This window comes from Musca autumnalis, unplaced genomic scaffold (genome assembly GCF_047663935.1).
Source record: "Musca autumnalis isolate F117 unplaced genomic scaffold, ASM4766393v1 scaffold_3, whole genome shotgun sequence".
Lineage (NCBI taxonomy): Eukaryota > Metazoa > Arthropoda > Insecta > Diptera > Muscidae > Musca > Musca autumnalis.
In genome coordinates this window covers 9932646-9948711 of record NW_027411866.1, presented here as the reverse complement: position 1 = coordinate 9948711, position 16066 = coordinate 9932646, and the positions used below count along the sequence as shown (strand labels likewise).

General features: G+C 33.4%; 1 protein-coding gene across 1 annotated transcript in view; it reads right to left on the bottom strand.

Moving 5' to 3' along the window:
- fs(1)N (female sterile (1) Nasrat) overlaps positions 1 to 16066 on the bottom strand; it is a 38263-nt gene that overhangs the window by 13417 nt on the left and 8780 nt on the right. Inside the window, exons 4-6 of the mRNA XM_073973591.1 lie at positions 2367 to 2627; positions 547 to 2299; positions 263 to 480 (exon numbers count right to left, since the gene is read on the bottom strand). Of these exons, the coding sequence (XP_073829692.1) occupies positions 263 to 480; positions 547 to 2299; positions 2367 to 2627 (2232 nt within the window). The remainder of the gene's footprint in view (positions 1 to 262; positions 481 to 546; positions 2300 to 2366; positions 2628 to 16066) is intronic.

Below are 16066 nucleotides of genomic sequence, written 5' to 3'. Positions count from 1 at the left end.
TCTAAATTTTCCATTTACATCAAATTTATCAAAGACACGACCCGAAAGACTCCCTCTGGAGGTCATACATGAGAGACTATTTATCATATATTTAATACTCTCTCTAGATCTTATCTATGATGTACTTCCTGTAGAGTTCGCTCATGAGTTCGCTCGTCTATGTAAGGTGCAATTTGGAAATTGTCTGTCTATATATGACCCCATCTTGAGTTCGTCTGCAAAAACTAACCACGACTGAATCTCTTGAACTTATGCTACTCACCATCAATGTATTGTTGTATTCCTCTTCCAAATCGATGCCATTAACGGAACCATTTACTTCTATGAAGCCATCTTGAAGATAAACCTCTGAAAATTGTAGAGATTCATTGAAAATCTGTGGTGTGTTGAGAGTAATAATGCGGGATAGATCCAAATGATTTATGTAGGCAACATTTAAAGAGTTGCCATCCAAAGCGACGGGAGCAAAATGTAAATAATCTGGAAGAAAAAAGAACAAATTTATACCTTATCGAAAGCATCGAAATTTTCTATCCCCAGACTTACGCGGTACATATTGATTCTGATCCAATCGCAGAGTATCATTTAGCCATTCCGACAAAGAACAGTTATTTATCTTTTCCGTCTTCAGGGATTTATGTATGGAAATTTGTTGGGCCTTGATGGGTGCCTCGAATACTAAAGGTGAGGTTATGACCAGAGGTTCAAGGCCCTGAATAAAGGCCAGTTTTTGGAATAAACTTTGAAGATTTAAATTGTTGAGATGTTCAATATAGGCTCCCTGAACAATGGAGACCCTTCCAGTGAAATTATTATTGCCCCCTAAATGACAACTGTGGGATTTATAAATGACATTTTCAAAGAAATCGCTAAGGTTATCCAACTCCATAAAGTCGCCAAGAACCGTGAGATCTTCCACAACAACTGGTTGCTCGAATTCAATGAGACCTTTGAACACAAAATTCTCTTGCTTTGAATCGTAATACAAAATATCCTGTAAATCTTGCAAATCTACATCATTTACTCGACCCTGGACCTCTAGATGGGGTGTTATCAGCTTTCCTTTGATTTTCAGAGAGCCAGGGAAAATATTCTGCCTAGTCTTGAGGGCAATGCTGTTGAAGGGTACGCCATTGAGGGCCACAACTTGAGTATTCTCCAAAACATAAACGGGCTTAATGAAACTTTTGGGAGCACTTATAGTACTGGAAGAACTATTAGAGTCTCTTATCACCATATCTTCGAGAAACTCCGAGAGGGGCATGCCTTGATATTTCCCCTTGACCACAAGATTGCCTTGCACATCCAGAGGACTTTTGAAGCTAAGTTTTGTGTTTAAGTGATTTGGTCTATTAAGCCATATGGCTGACATTTGTATATCCTCATCAAATTGTTGGCCATTCAGTTTGTGCAACTGGACATCTCCTGTTACGGTAATGTGATCCACCTGAATTTGGCCATTCAACACCATTTCGGGCAGCTCTTCAATGCGTTGCAAGAAATCTAATAAATATTCAGCATTTATGCCATGCAATTCATCGGCTTGCAGACCCTGATGGGCCTGTAACTCATTGAGGAAAAGATTACCCTGGACTGCAGGTTCATGCCAGGCGCGATCTTTAACAAAGTCATGCAATTCTATGTTGTTCAGCTTGCCAGGACCCACAATATCATTGGAGAATTCAGCTGTTGTGGCTTGTAGGTCCTCAAATTCAGCAGTTTCCACAATCAAATCCTCTTGGAGACTCTGTAGGCTATCCTTAATATTTATACCATTGATTTTATCCAATATAATCAAGGATTCCGCCTGCAAAGTTTGGTCCTCAAACATCAAATGGGTTGTGCTCAAATCCAATGGTTTATCCAAACTGATGACATTGCGGGCCACATCTTCAATGCGAAAGCCATCATAGAGGCCTTTAACGGTGAGGTTATAAAAGTACACATAACCTTCCAAGATACTGAGTTCCAAGACTTGGGGTGTGTGGACCGTAACAAATTGTTCAGTCTTGATACCATTGATTTCATTGGTTTCCAATTCAAAATCTATGGGCATTCTTAATAAGGCAAAAGATTTTGGAGAATTAACCAAAATGTCCTCATTGGGATCTTCGGATCTTTGCAAAATATCGCTGAGTAACTGCCCCAAAGGTTTTTCATCCAAGTCACCTTTTATCACTATGGGTCCATTGACCTGCAGATCATTGAAGACGCAAGCGGCCTCAATAATGTTCGATTCCTCTAAAGTGGGATTGGCTGGGAAGTTGGCCACATTGCGGCCATGGGCAGTGCCGTTTAACTGTGAAGCAGAAGAAGAATTTAGTGATTGATCTCAAAATATAGTGATAATCAAATTGACTACTTACCTCCAACACTTCCGATACCTCCAATTGATTGAAAACCGGTGATCCCAACCATTCCTGGCCATGCATCAAGGTTATGGCATCCACTGGGTTTTGTCCATTAATATAACCATCAGTGTCCACAGAATTTGCCGAAAGCGTCTTATTGAAATATTTTTCTGCCCTAACTATGGACGACCTTGGTCCTTGGGCCACTAAGTAATCATCGGGAAAAGCCAAAGAGTTCAGGGTGTTAATTTGCAAAACATTTTCCACAATAACCTCCTGAAAGGGATGAAAAAAAATGAATTATGAATGATGAGCAATCATGAGTACAAGAAGGAAATCAATAAAGACAGCAAAAGCGGAGAGTTTTTTGGAGAAAACAAAACGAACAGGTTTCTGGTTGATAATTATACAATACAGCATGTTTTGAAGGGATCCTATGTGGACCTGATAAGACGGAGATTAGATTATAGAGGGCGTCTTTCAAACACGAACTTAAGAGCGTGGTTCCATTGACGAACTGTAGGTGGAGCATAGATGAACACTAGAGGAAGAGTTTCATGGACCAGCTGGGGAGGGAGTTTTTCATAGATGACCTCTAGATAGCGTTCCAGGGAAAGTCGTTACCGTAGAAGGCTCAATAAGTCATAAGAAATCTAGAGAGTCTAGCAGTACTTGCTAGACGAGTTATAGAGGGAGTCTTTCGTAAACGAAGTCTAGGGTGAGCCCAGAGGAAGTCTTTCACGAAAACTTTCTCAGACGAGCTCTTCTATGAAGAACTCACTAGGGTACGCTTATGAAAGACTAGAGGGAGTCTGTCATAGACGAAGCAAGGGAGTCTCTTCAGACGAGCTCTAGAGAAAGTCTTTCATAGACAAGCTCTAGAGGTAATATTTCCCAAAGAAGCCCTAGACAGAGTCATTCGTAGACACCCTCTCGAAAGAGTTTTTCAGTTTCGGAGATTACAATCTAGAGGTAGTCTTTCAAACACCATATTAACGGGGCGTCTTATAGATGACGTGTTTATTGGCAAACTCTAGATGAAGCCTATAATATATTAACTTTAGAGGGAGTCTTATAAAGACGAGATCGAGAGAGAGAGAGAGAGTTCCTTATAGCCGATCTCTAGAAAGAGTTTTTATAGATGAGTTCCAGGAGAGTCGTTCATTGACGAGCTCTAGAAGAAGTCTTTCATAAAAAATCTAGATAGAGTCTTTAAACAACGAGATTAAGAGGGCGTTTTATAGAGGACGACTTTATGGACTAGTCTTCATGGGGGAAACCTAGAGGAAATGTTTCCTAGACGAGTTCCAGAGGGAGTCTTTCATAGATAAGGAGTCTTTCACAGGCGAACTTAGGAAGAGTCTTCAAAAGATGATCTCTAGAGAGAGTATTTCAGCGACGAGCTATAGAAGGAGTTCCTCATAGACGAGTTCATAGGCAGACTTTTATAGACGAGCTTTAAAGTGAGTTTTTCATAGACGAGCTTTTGAGTGAATTTTTCATAGACGAGTTCTAAAGGATGTTCTTCATAGACGAGGTCTAGAGGGAGTCTTTAAAAACAAGCTCCTGATGTAGTATTTCTAGACAATCTCTAGAGGGAGACTTTTTGCGACGAGCTATAGACGGAGTCTTTTATAGATGAGCTCTAGAGTGAGTCTTTCATAGACGAGGTCTAAAGGTAGTCTTTTCTAGAGGAGGTCTAGATAGAGTCTTTAATATACAATATCTTGAGGGAGTCTTTCATAGACAATCTCTTGAGGGAGACTTTATAGACAATCTTTTGAGGGAGTCTTTCCTAGAGGAGCTATAGAGGCTGTCTTTCCTATACGAACTCTAGAGTGAGTCTTTTGTAGACGAGGTATAAATGTAGTATTTCCTAGATGAGATTTAGATAGAGTCTTTCATACACAACATCTAGAGGGAGTCTTTCATAGACAATATATTGTGGGAGCTATAGAAACTGTCTTTCCTAGAGGAGCTCTAGAGCGTGTCTTTCCTATACGAATTCTAGAGGGAATCATTCATAGACGACCTCTTGAAAGAGTTTTTCACGGACATTCTCTTGAGGTAGTCTTTTATAGACAAGCTCTTGAGGTAGCCTTTACTAGACGAACTCTGGTGGAAATTTGTATTTCATAAAAAAACTCTAGAGATAGTCGAGATTTGATCGCTAGAGGAAAATTTTGATGGATGAGTTTTAGGGAAAGTTTTTCATGGATGATGGAATCGTTTATTGTTGACAAGTTCTAGACGAAGTCTTTCATAGAGGGAGTTTTTCACAGACGAGATCTAGAGGGAGTTTTTCACAGGCAGGCATTCATAGGTTGTCTATCATAAACGAGCTCTAGGGAGAGCCTTTCATAGAAAAATCATGATAATTTTATAGAAAGAGAGATCAACAGTAATAATTTTCTATTGAAAATATCACCTGTGAAAAATTTTCTATAGAAAATGTCATCAGTTATAATTTTTCTATTGAAAATGTTTCCAGTGATAAACTTTCTATAGAAAAATATGATCAGCAATAATTTTTCTATAGAAAAATAACATTATTGAAATTTTTTCACTGATTATATTATCACTGATGATATAGAAATATAGATTTTCACTGATGATATTTTGCTTTAGACAAATTATCACTGATGATAATTTTCTATAAAAAATATCAATGATGATATTTTTCTATTGAAAAATGATCACTGACGATATATTTCTATAGAAAAATGATCACTGATGATATTTTCTATAAAAAATTATCACTGATAATATTTTTCTATAGAAAATGTATCAATTATGATATTTTTCTATTGAAAAAATATCACTGATGATATTTTTCAATGGAAAAAATATCACTGATGATATTTTTCAATGGAAAAAATATCACTGACAATATGTTTCTTTAGAAAAATTATCACTGATGATATTTTTCTACGGAAAAGTATCGCAGGTAATATTCTTATATAGCAAAATGATCACATATGATATCTTTCTATTAAAAAATTATCACTGATGATATTTTTTTTAGAACAATTATCACTGATGATATTTTTCTTTAGAAAAATTATCGCTGATGATATTTTTCTATAAAAACGTTATCAATGATGATATATTTCTATAGAAAAATGACCGCTGATGATATTTTATTATCATCATATATTATTACTTATGATATTTTTCTATGAAAAATTATCACTGATGATATTTTCTAAATAAAATTATCAGTGATAATATTTTTCTATAGAAAATTTATTATTGACGATATTTTTCAATGGAAAAAATATCACTGAAAATATTTTTCTATAGAAATATTATCACTGATGAAATTTTTCTATTGAAAAATATCACTGATTATGTTTTTCAATGGAAAAATATCACTGACAATATGTTTCTATAGAAATATTTTCACTTGTGATATTTTTCTATGGAAAAATATCACAGGTAATATCTTATATAGCAAAATTATCACTGATGATATTTTTCTTTAGAAAAATGATCACTGATGATAAATTTCTATAAAAAATATCAATGATGATATTTTTCTATTGAAAAATGATCACTGATGATATATTTCTATAGAAAAATGATTACTGATGCTATTATTCTATAGAAAAATAATCACTGATGATATTTTTCTATAGAAAAATAATCGCTGATGATATTTTTCTATAGAAAAATGATCACTGATGATATTCTTCTATAGAAAAATGATCAGTGATGATATTTTTCTATAGAAAAATTATCACTGATGATATTTTTCTATAGAAAAATTATCACTGATGATATTTTTCTATAGAAAAATTATCACTGATGATATTTTTCTATAGAAAAATTATCACTGATGATATTTTTCTTTAGAAAAATTATCACTGATGGTAATTTTCTATAAAAATATCATTGATGATATTTTTCTATTGAAAAATGATCACTGATGATATTTTTCTATAGAAAAATTATCACTGATGATATTTTTCTATAAAAAAATTATCACTGATGATATTTTTCTATAGAAAAATTATCACTGATCACATTTTTCTACATAATAAAAATAGGTAAAAAACTTTTTAAGTTAAACGGTTTTATGTTAAACATACATTGCAATGTTTAAGATAAATGTACTAAAAACCAAAAAATAAAATAGATACAGTCGTGGGAATTATAAACATATGCATAGACTAGACTAAAATAAAACCGTGGGGCACGTCAATTGTCTACAATCGTTGATTAAAATGTTTGCGTTGTAATGTTACACTATAATTAGGCAGTTGTTCAACCGACAACGATGAACGTGTGATAAGTAGGGCTAGAATGTGCCCCACGGTTTTATTTTAGTCTAGTCTATGCATATGTTTATAATTCCCACGACTGTATCTATTTTATTTTTTGGTTTTTAGTACATTTATCTTAAACATTGCAATGTATGTTTAATATAAAACCGTTTAACTTAAAAAGTTTTTTACCTATTTTTATTTTCTAGTTTTTAGTTTCTATTTCGCATTCTGTTTAATTCATTTAGTGCTTCATTATTGCAAGGTTTCTTGCCCGTTAGTTTATTGCAGTCCAACGGTTTTATGTTAAACATACATTGCAATGTTTAAGATAAATGTACTAAAAACCCTTTTATTTGATACCCATATTGATGGGTACGTTATCCGCCATTTTGTAGCGGCCGCCATCTTGGATTTCAATTTTTTATAGTATATTGTATTCTGCTTGTTGAGCCCTTTCATTTGATACCCATATTTATGGGATTAATAAAACATAAATTATCCGCCATTTTGTAGCGGCGGCCATCTTGAATTTATAATGATAATGAATAAACATAATTGTATTGTCACCAAAATCCAAAGTGTATACAAAATTTCAGATTAATCGGTTGACAGGAAGAGGGTGAAATTTGAATTACTAAATTTGACCCAAGAATAAATAATAAAACAAACAGGGTGAGCTAAATAAAACCATTTAAAAAAGACCACTGATGATATTTTTCTATAGAAAATTTATCACTGATGATATGTTTCTATAGAAAAATGATCACTGCTGATATTTTTCTATAGAAAAATGATCACTGCTGATATTTTTCTATAGAAAAATTATCACTGAGATATTTTTCTATAGAAAAATTATCACTGATGATAATTTTCTATAAAAAATATCAGTGATGATATTTCTCTATTGAAAAATGACCGCTGATGACATATTTCTATAGAAATAAATATCACTAATCACATTTTTCTATAGAAAAATTATCACTGATGATATTTACTATAAAAAATTATCACTGATAATATTTTTCTATTGAAAAAATATCACGGATGATATTTTTCAATGGAAAAATTATCACTGATGATATTTTTCTATAGAAAAATTATCACTGATGATATTTTTCTATAGAAAAATTATCACTGATGATATTTTTCTATAGAAAAATTATCTCTGATGATATTTTTCTATAGAAAAATTATCTCTGATGATATTTTTCTATAGAAAAATTATCACTGATGATATTTTTCTATAAAAAAATTATCACTGATGATATTTTTCTATAGAAAAATTATCACTGATGATATTTTTCTATAGAAAAATTATCACTGATGATATTTTTATACCCTCAGCCTTTAGGCTAAGGAGGGTATATGGTAATATTCAAAAATGTTTTACAATCGTTGAAGTTGAGGTTCACCATTTTATAAGTCGCGAACTGTCAATATATTTTATAAGTTAATTAAAAACAGGATATTTTATCTTTTTAAAAAAGACTTAGTGTTGACGGAGCAACACGTCTTCACTTTATTAATAAAATATTGGCACTAAAATTTACAATTGTGATTTAAAGCTACTTAACTAATTTATTCTGCTGCAACGACAACACGTGCGCTGAGTAGGCATTATTTCATTCCCACATTTTGGTGCAACCTGATATTGCATACAATAATTATGAGAATGAATTTCGTTGATTGTTCCCATGGCTGGATGGTTGGTTATGTGATACGTTCAACATATTGTCTCTTAACTCCTCCCCCTTTAAATTCATACGTCCTCGTATGAATCAATTGGTCATCTTTTTTTCAGAAAAACGGGATATTATTAAGACTTCTGATCCTCTTGTTTGAAGATGAACAGGGTACATTTTCTATTGTGATTTCCTCTGTTGTTGATTCTTGGTCTGGTTTTGTTGCACTTTCGTTGTTTTTTGGGTAGTTATGTTTCCGTTTAGTGATTACGGTTATTATGATAAGTATTATTATGAAAATAAATACAGCCACTCCGATGTCAATCTGTTCTCTTCTTTGGATAGTCTCTATCATTTTTGTGTTGTTAAATGATACAGATTTCATCATTTCAAGTGACAACGTTTCTATTTCTCTATCGGCCTCTTTGGGTTGCACCAGTGCTGGTAATGGTTTTAGACCCGTAATTTGTTTTGAGAAAAATGATCGTCCTTCTATTGTTACATTCGTTTCAGCATGATGGACAATAAATGTGCCGTTTAATAAAATGGGGGATTCGTTTACAAAAACTTCGCCAGAATATTGGTTTAGAAATATCAGGTCATCATTAAGTTGTTCAACTGAGGGGACATCGTCATTATTAGTAACAGCGCACGTGGATGGTTTACTTTGTAATAATTGTACAATACAATCTGTGTCTTTAAGTTTCTCTATATTTTCAATGTTACAGATATTTAAGCTTTCGTAGCTGTCACATTTGTTCTTAATACCTAGTAATTTATTTTTACAAATTATTATTTCATTATATTTTATTTTATAAACAGAGTTTTTAAACTTTACAGGTTTTAACAGATTATGGTTACAATTTTCATTGTCTGTGGTTGGAATGCTTACAATGTAAATTAAACTCTCTGAATCAGATGCTACCTTTACTTTGGCGAATTTTAGTAATTCATCTACGCTATTAAATGGAATTTCTGATTTTTTGAAAAGTTTTTGCAATGTCTCTACTTCGACTTTTGAAAATATAAATGAATTGATAATGCCGGCCTTCGCCCATTCTATGGCAAATTCCACGTTGAAGATTTCTTCTTTTATTATATCTAATCTGTATTTCAACTCAGTTATTTTTTCCATTGAGGTTTCTTTATTGTTTTTTAATTCTTTCAAAATCTTGTTGGTAGCATTTGAGAGTAAATTCAACCTTTCTATTGATAATTGATTAATTATGGCCTGGTTGTTGTTGTTGGCCAGTACATTCTCAACTTTTTCTGTAATTATTTGAAAATCGTGGTGGTCTGGCGATCCAGCCAGCCATTTCCATGCACTTCCTAAGAAGTCAATGGATCTTTTTGACCTTATTTTTGGTTTTAAACGATAAATACATGATTTTATTTGGGAAAGGGAATGATGAAGGAAGGGAAGGAGAGGATGATTCTTTTCATTATTCTGCCAGACACTTGATTCCAAATCTTGTATTATGCTCTCATAATTTTTCAGGTCGAACATGTGCACTAGCTTGAAGGTGCCAGTTTGAACCTTTGCCAGTCCGACATCAATTGCAACCAGTTTCGAGTTCGAATAATCCAAAATCCGAAACTCTCCCATACATTGACTAAACGCCATTAAAAACCTGCAAAATGTTTGTTCTGATTAATTTCTTATGAATTTTTTGTGGACAACTCTTCCACCTTCCGTAACAATGGTGGATTTGCGGTCCTCTTTAACAATCTCTTCTTTGTATCTTTCAGATAGTTTTGTTCCTAAACGTTTGTTAATTTTGACATAAATTGTTTGTCCCGGAAGGTATGATTTAAAGTCCTTCTTTTCTTTATTGTGGTATTTCAAGTCCTTTTTCTGTTTTTCCTTGATCTTTTCCATATTCGATTGCCTAGTCCTTTCATAACTTCCTGGTGAAAAATCCACCGTCCTTCCAAAGAATATGTCTACCGGTTTTCTACCTATGGTGGAATGAATTGAGTGATTATATTCATTAACCGACCTTTCTAGCAATTCCTCGAAATTCCTGCAAATCTCTTCTTGTTTTAAACATCTCATCAGTTCTGCCAATGTGGAGTGAAAACGTTCTACTTGTCCGTTAGCCTCACTCCGATATGGCGGTGTTGTAAAAACTTCTATTCCTAATTCATCTTTCATCATAAATAGGATAGTCGATGAGTTTAGTGATTTTTCATTGTCCATAATTATAGTTTTTGGGACTCCGTAGAAAAATATTAAATCTCGAAGAGATTTCCTAATGTCTTCTACAGATTTTCCATTTATTATTCTAGCCTGTGCGTACTTCGAAAACTTATCAATTGCAGTCAAGACTAGCTTTTTGTCAGTTGCAAAAATGTCTATGTGTACTACCTGACCTGGATATGATGGTACAGGTGTCTCACTCAATTTTGGATCATTCGGATGACGGTCATATTTACCTTTTTTGCAAATAGTGCAGAGTTTCACAATTCTTTTTATTTTTTTCATCATGCTAGGAAAATAGTATTTCTCCATTATTTGCGCTTTATTTTCTACAGCATTCCTATGAGCTCGCTTGTGCGTATCAATAATTATACCTTCCTCCATGGATTCTGATGTAATATCAATAACTACTTTTTGTGTAAACCGTGCTTTGATATTGACAAAATGATTTAGATATATTTCTTGAATTCTCCCCATTATTTCTTCTGGTGCTTTTATCCCATTAACGACGGAAGGGTTTAAATATCTTTTTAGTAATGAAAGCAATTTTTCATTAGTAAAATCTCTCTCTCTGTTATTGAATGCCTATGGTATCCTGGAAATACTATTTGAAATTGGTATGAAGTTTCCTCGCCTGCAATCAAAAACAACTGATTCTTGAAAACATTAATGGGTACTTCGACACTCGGTATAAGGTTCTCTGCTGAGCTTTCTGCGCTATGTACCGATCCCGTTAAGGTGTAGACGTTTGAAATAGGTGGCCTAGATAAGGCATCAGCCACTAAGTTCGTATTCCCAGGTTTGTATTTAATTTCATAGTTATACTCTTCAAGGATGGCCCTCCATCTCTTCATCTTGGTGTTAGCGTTCTTATTACTAAGGGCATATGTGAGTGGTTGGTGATCAGTATGAATTACAACTTTGGCTGTACCATACAAATAATTCCTAAGATTGTATAGAGACCAAACTATAGCTAACATCTCTCTTTCGTTTGTGGCGTAATTTTCTTCCTCGTGGGAAAGGGATCTAGAAATAAATGTCACAGGTCGCCCTTCTTGGCTAAGGACTGCACCAATAGCTTTATTTGACGCATCTGTCGTCAAATGAAATTCCTTTTCGAAGTTAGGGTAGGCTAGTACGACTTCCGGCGATATTATCGCATTTTTCAAAGAGTCTATTGCCTTTTTTTCTACATCACTTAGGAAAACTTTTATCCTCCTTGATTGTGTTCTTGTAACTTTTCCGTTATCTCCCCTTAACATGTTTGTAAGAGGTTTAGCTATTTCAGCGAATCCTTTTATGAACCTTCGATAAAAATTAAATAACCCAAGGAGTGAACGCAATTCCCTTAAGTTAGTTGGATATGGAAAATTTACAATGGCCTCAACTTTCTTCGGGTTCATTTTTACACCTTTTGCTGACACTACAAATCCAAGAAACTCTACCTCTTCTTTAAAGAAATCGCATTTATCCAGTTGAACCTTCATATTTGCGTCTTCCAAGGTGGAAAATATTTCCTCAAGATGTTTAAGATGACTTTCTATATCTTTACTAAAGATTATTATATCATCAATATAAACATAGCATGTCTTGCCTATGAACTCTCTAAGGATGTCGTCCAAAGTCCTTTGGAATATAGAAGGACCCTTTTTTAACCCAAAAGGAAGTCTAGTAAATTCAAATTTACCATTACTTATGGAAAAGGCTGTTTTTTGCATATCTTCCTCTCTAAGGGGTATCTGGTGGAAACCACTTTTTAGATCTACAACAGAGAATATGTTATTTCCTCCCAAATTTGCTAATACCTCACTTATCTCTGGTATGGGGTATCTATCAGGGACGGTAACAGTATTTAATTTCCTGAAATCTACTACTACCCTATATTTTTTCTGTCCTGAGGCGTCCTCTTTTTTGGGTACTACCCAAATTGGTGAGTTATAGGGTGAGCGGGATGGTCTTATTATTCCGTCATTCAAAAGCTTTTTTATTTCATTATCTACCACTTCTCGTAAGGCCAAAGGATATGGATAATTTCTTGTGTGCGTAGGAGATTCGTTTGAAGTTATTATTTCGGCTACCACCTTCGTTGTATAGGTTAGGCGTTCGTCTGGCTCTGAAAATAACTTCTTATGCTTTTTTACGATATCTGCTATTCTAGATGTTATATTTTCTGACAAATGAGATAAGCGAAGTTCTATATTTTTTACATCCTGAAAGAAATGCTGGCTTGTAGGTATTTTTCCAACACCGTCTAATGTGAAATAGTTTTCTTTAGTATGAATAACTGCTGAGAGTTCCCTCATTGTGTCGTTTCCTAATATTCCATCGAATGTCTGTAATCCAGGCAAAAGGAAAAACTGTAACGGCTGTGTTTTTCCTTCAAAAATATCTAAATATACGTGGTGGGATACATTAATTTCTTCTTTTACAGCTTTGGCAGCAAATGAATCTTTATTAGGTTGGGGATTACTAACTAAACTAGGTTTTATATAGTTTTTGTTGCTTCCAGTATCAACTAACATCCGTAATGAATGTCCGTTCCTCGTTCTTACGGTAAAGAATGGCAACGAGGAACTTTTTATGCAAAAAAATTCAAGTCAGCGTTGGTATCTTCGTCAGGAATGATATTATCAGAAGCGTAAATTTCACTGCCTCCTTGATCCAACAGATCATTTACATTTTCCTCTGTCATAATATCAGAGTAGCTGGCCAAGTCAGTATTATTATATCCGGCCTCTACCTGTTGTCCGTAGTCGGGTAAATTTATGCTTTCCCCGGCTTCAACCATTTGATCATTTTGACTTCCTGTATTTAAATGGAAGTTCCGTTGCACCTTTGGGGACGGCACTTGGTACGATCCAGCTGCTCTCTTGACTGTAGGGTTAAACTGTTGCCTGTTTGCGTAATTGACCTGCCTCGTCTGAATAGACCTATCAATATCCATTGGTTCAGGTCTGGGTGAACTTGATTGGCCTGGAAATACCTGTGTGCTCCATGTAGGATTGGGTCGATGATACATCTGTTGTTGTGGGAAATTATTCACATAAGGATTCACAAATGTTCTATGCAGTTGTGGTTGCACCATACCATTACCATAATTTGGTCTAGATGGATATCTTGGTGGTAATGGTGGTTTTGCTGTTCCACCAATATGTGCTAGCTGTGGATAGAAATTTCCCGCAGAATTTTTTCGTAAATAATCTGGTTTTTGCGTATGCCCATATGCCTGACTCATACGATAATTCATATTGTCTAATTTAAGGCATATATGTAATGCTTGCGGCAATGATGAGGGTTCCCTAACGCTTAAGAGTCTCGGAATATCCCCTCTTAGACCTCTAATAAAGGTATCAAGAGCTTTATCCCGATAAGCGTTAGTCATGGCCATTAGACTATTTTCGTCCAATTCTAAGCAGGCAATTTTATCAAGAATTAGTGATAAATGTTGGTACACTGCTTGATAATAGTCAGTTATTGATTTTTGTCCCTGTATCATCGTGGAGAGTTGATACTCCAAAGTCCCTATGTCTCTCTTATCTGAGTAATGCATCATGAGGCATTTTTTAATTTTAGGCCAATCTAAAGGTGTTCTATATGAATCTAAGGCTGTATCCGCTTCCCCTACTATTTTAGTTCTAATAGTGTGTAATATGGCATAATATTTACTTGTGCCTTTGAGTTCCTTAAAAAGGTCTAATACTCTTTCTACAGATTTTCGCCAGGATCCAAATTCTCCAGGCTTTCCTGAAAAATCCCTTATTGTTTTTACAATGTCTGGAATTTTTTCTAATTCCTCAACTTTTACGGTTCCTATGGGTTGATCGGAATCTTCATCTAAACAGTCACTGTTTGAATCTATTTTCAATATTTCAGATATTATCGTTCTAATTTCGTCCCTTTGCGCCGACGAAAATCTTGAAGTTTCACTGTTATTATTCATGTTGGCAATATTTGAGGTTGAACTAAGTCTATTTGACAATTCATCTATGGGATTTCCAGGCATTTTTTATGAATCAGGGAATTAGTTTGGTACTTAGAAAAATTAATTCTTGCAGTCAGGAAAAAATCATGTATTTGAAGGATTTTATTTTATGATCAAACCAAATGTACGGAACAATTTTTTCTTAATTATTTATTTAATTGAGTGCCAAGTTGAATTAACTAACTTACCAAAAGTAAAGCAGCATATTTCGGAATTTTAATCTCACTTCCTTTTTGCCTTTTTTAAAATTAATATTTAGTTTTTCAATTTAAATTTCCTTTAATTCAATTATATTCTTAAAATTTTAATTTTTCAATTTAAATTTTCCTTAATTCAATTGTATTCTCTTATGAAATAATTCTTTTTCCTTATTTTTTTCAACAATTTAAAATTCTTTGTATTTTTTAAAGGTTAACTTCTTTTTTTCTTTTTTAATATTATTTTCTCATTTTTCAATACAATATTTCTTTATTTTAAATAATTTCTTTAATTTTCACAACTTATTTTTCTTATTTTAAAGTCACTTATTTATTTTTTATAATTTCTTTAATTTATTTTCACAAATTCTTTCTTATTTTAGAGTCACAATATTTATTTCTTTTTCTATTTTTCTCATATTTCAATGCAATATTTCTTAATTTTAAATAATTTCTTTCAATTTTCACAACTTATTTTTCTTATTTTAAAGTCACTTATTTATTTTTTATAATTTCTTTAATTTACTTTCACAAATTCCTTCTTATTTTAGAGTCACAATATTTATTTTTTTCTATTTCTTAGAGTCACTTATTTTTCATAAACTCCTTCTTTAGGATCATACAACATTTATTTTTTATAATTTCTTTTAATTAATTTTCACAAATTCTTGCTTATTTTAGAGTCAATATTTTTTCTTATGTTTCTTTATTTATTTAATATTTTTTCTTTGTTTAGTTCACTTTTATGTAAATAATTTTACTTATTTTCCTAAAGTCACTTATAATACAATGCGGCCGCTGTCCTTTTGAGGACTCCTTTTTGAATTGAATCTACTCGGGGGCATCATTTCCGCACTCTCTTGTTGTTTTCTTTCTTAATTTTTTCACGGTTTTTATTTTAATTTTTTTACTATCGACGTGGACCCGTCCTGGGAAAATGCTAACTCCGCGGTTTAGACTTATTTTTCCTCAGGATAACACCGTTCGGGTCCCTGCTCGGGCGCCAGTTAATTAAAAACAGGATATTTTATCTTTTTAAAAAAGACTTAGTGTTGACGGAGCAACACGTCTTCACTTTATTAATAAAATATTGGCACTAAAATTTACAATTGTGATTTAAAGCTACTTAACTAATTTATTCTGCTGCAACGACAACACGTGCGCTGAGTAGGCATTATTTCATTCCCACATTTTGGTGCAACCTGATATTGCATACAATAATTATGAGAATGAATTTCGTTGATTGTTCACATGGCTGGATGGTTGGTTATGTGATACGTTCAACATATTGTCTCTTAACTTATATAATATGAATATATTTATATTAATTGAAGTGTTTTAGTCGGGGTCTCATAATATAGACCATAATAAATAAATTACGTGGAA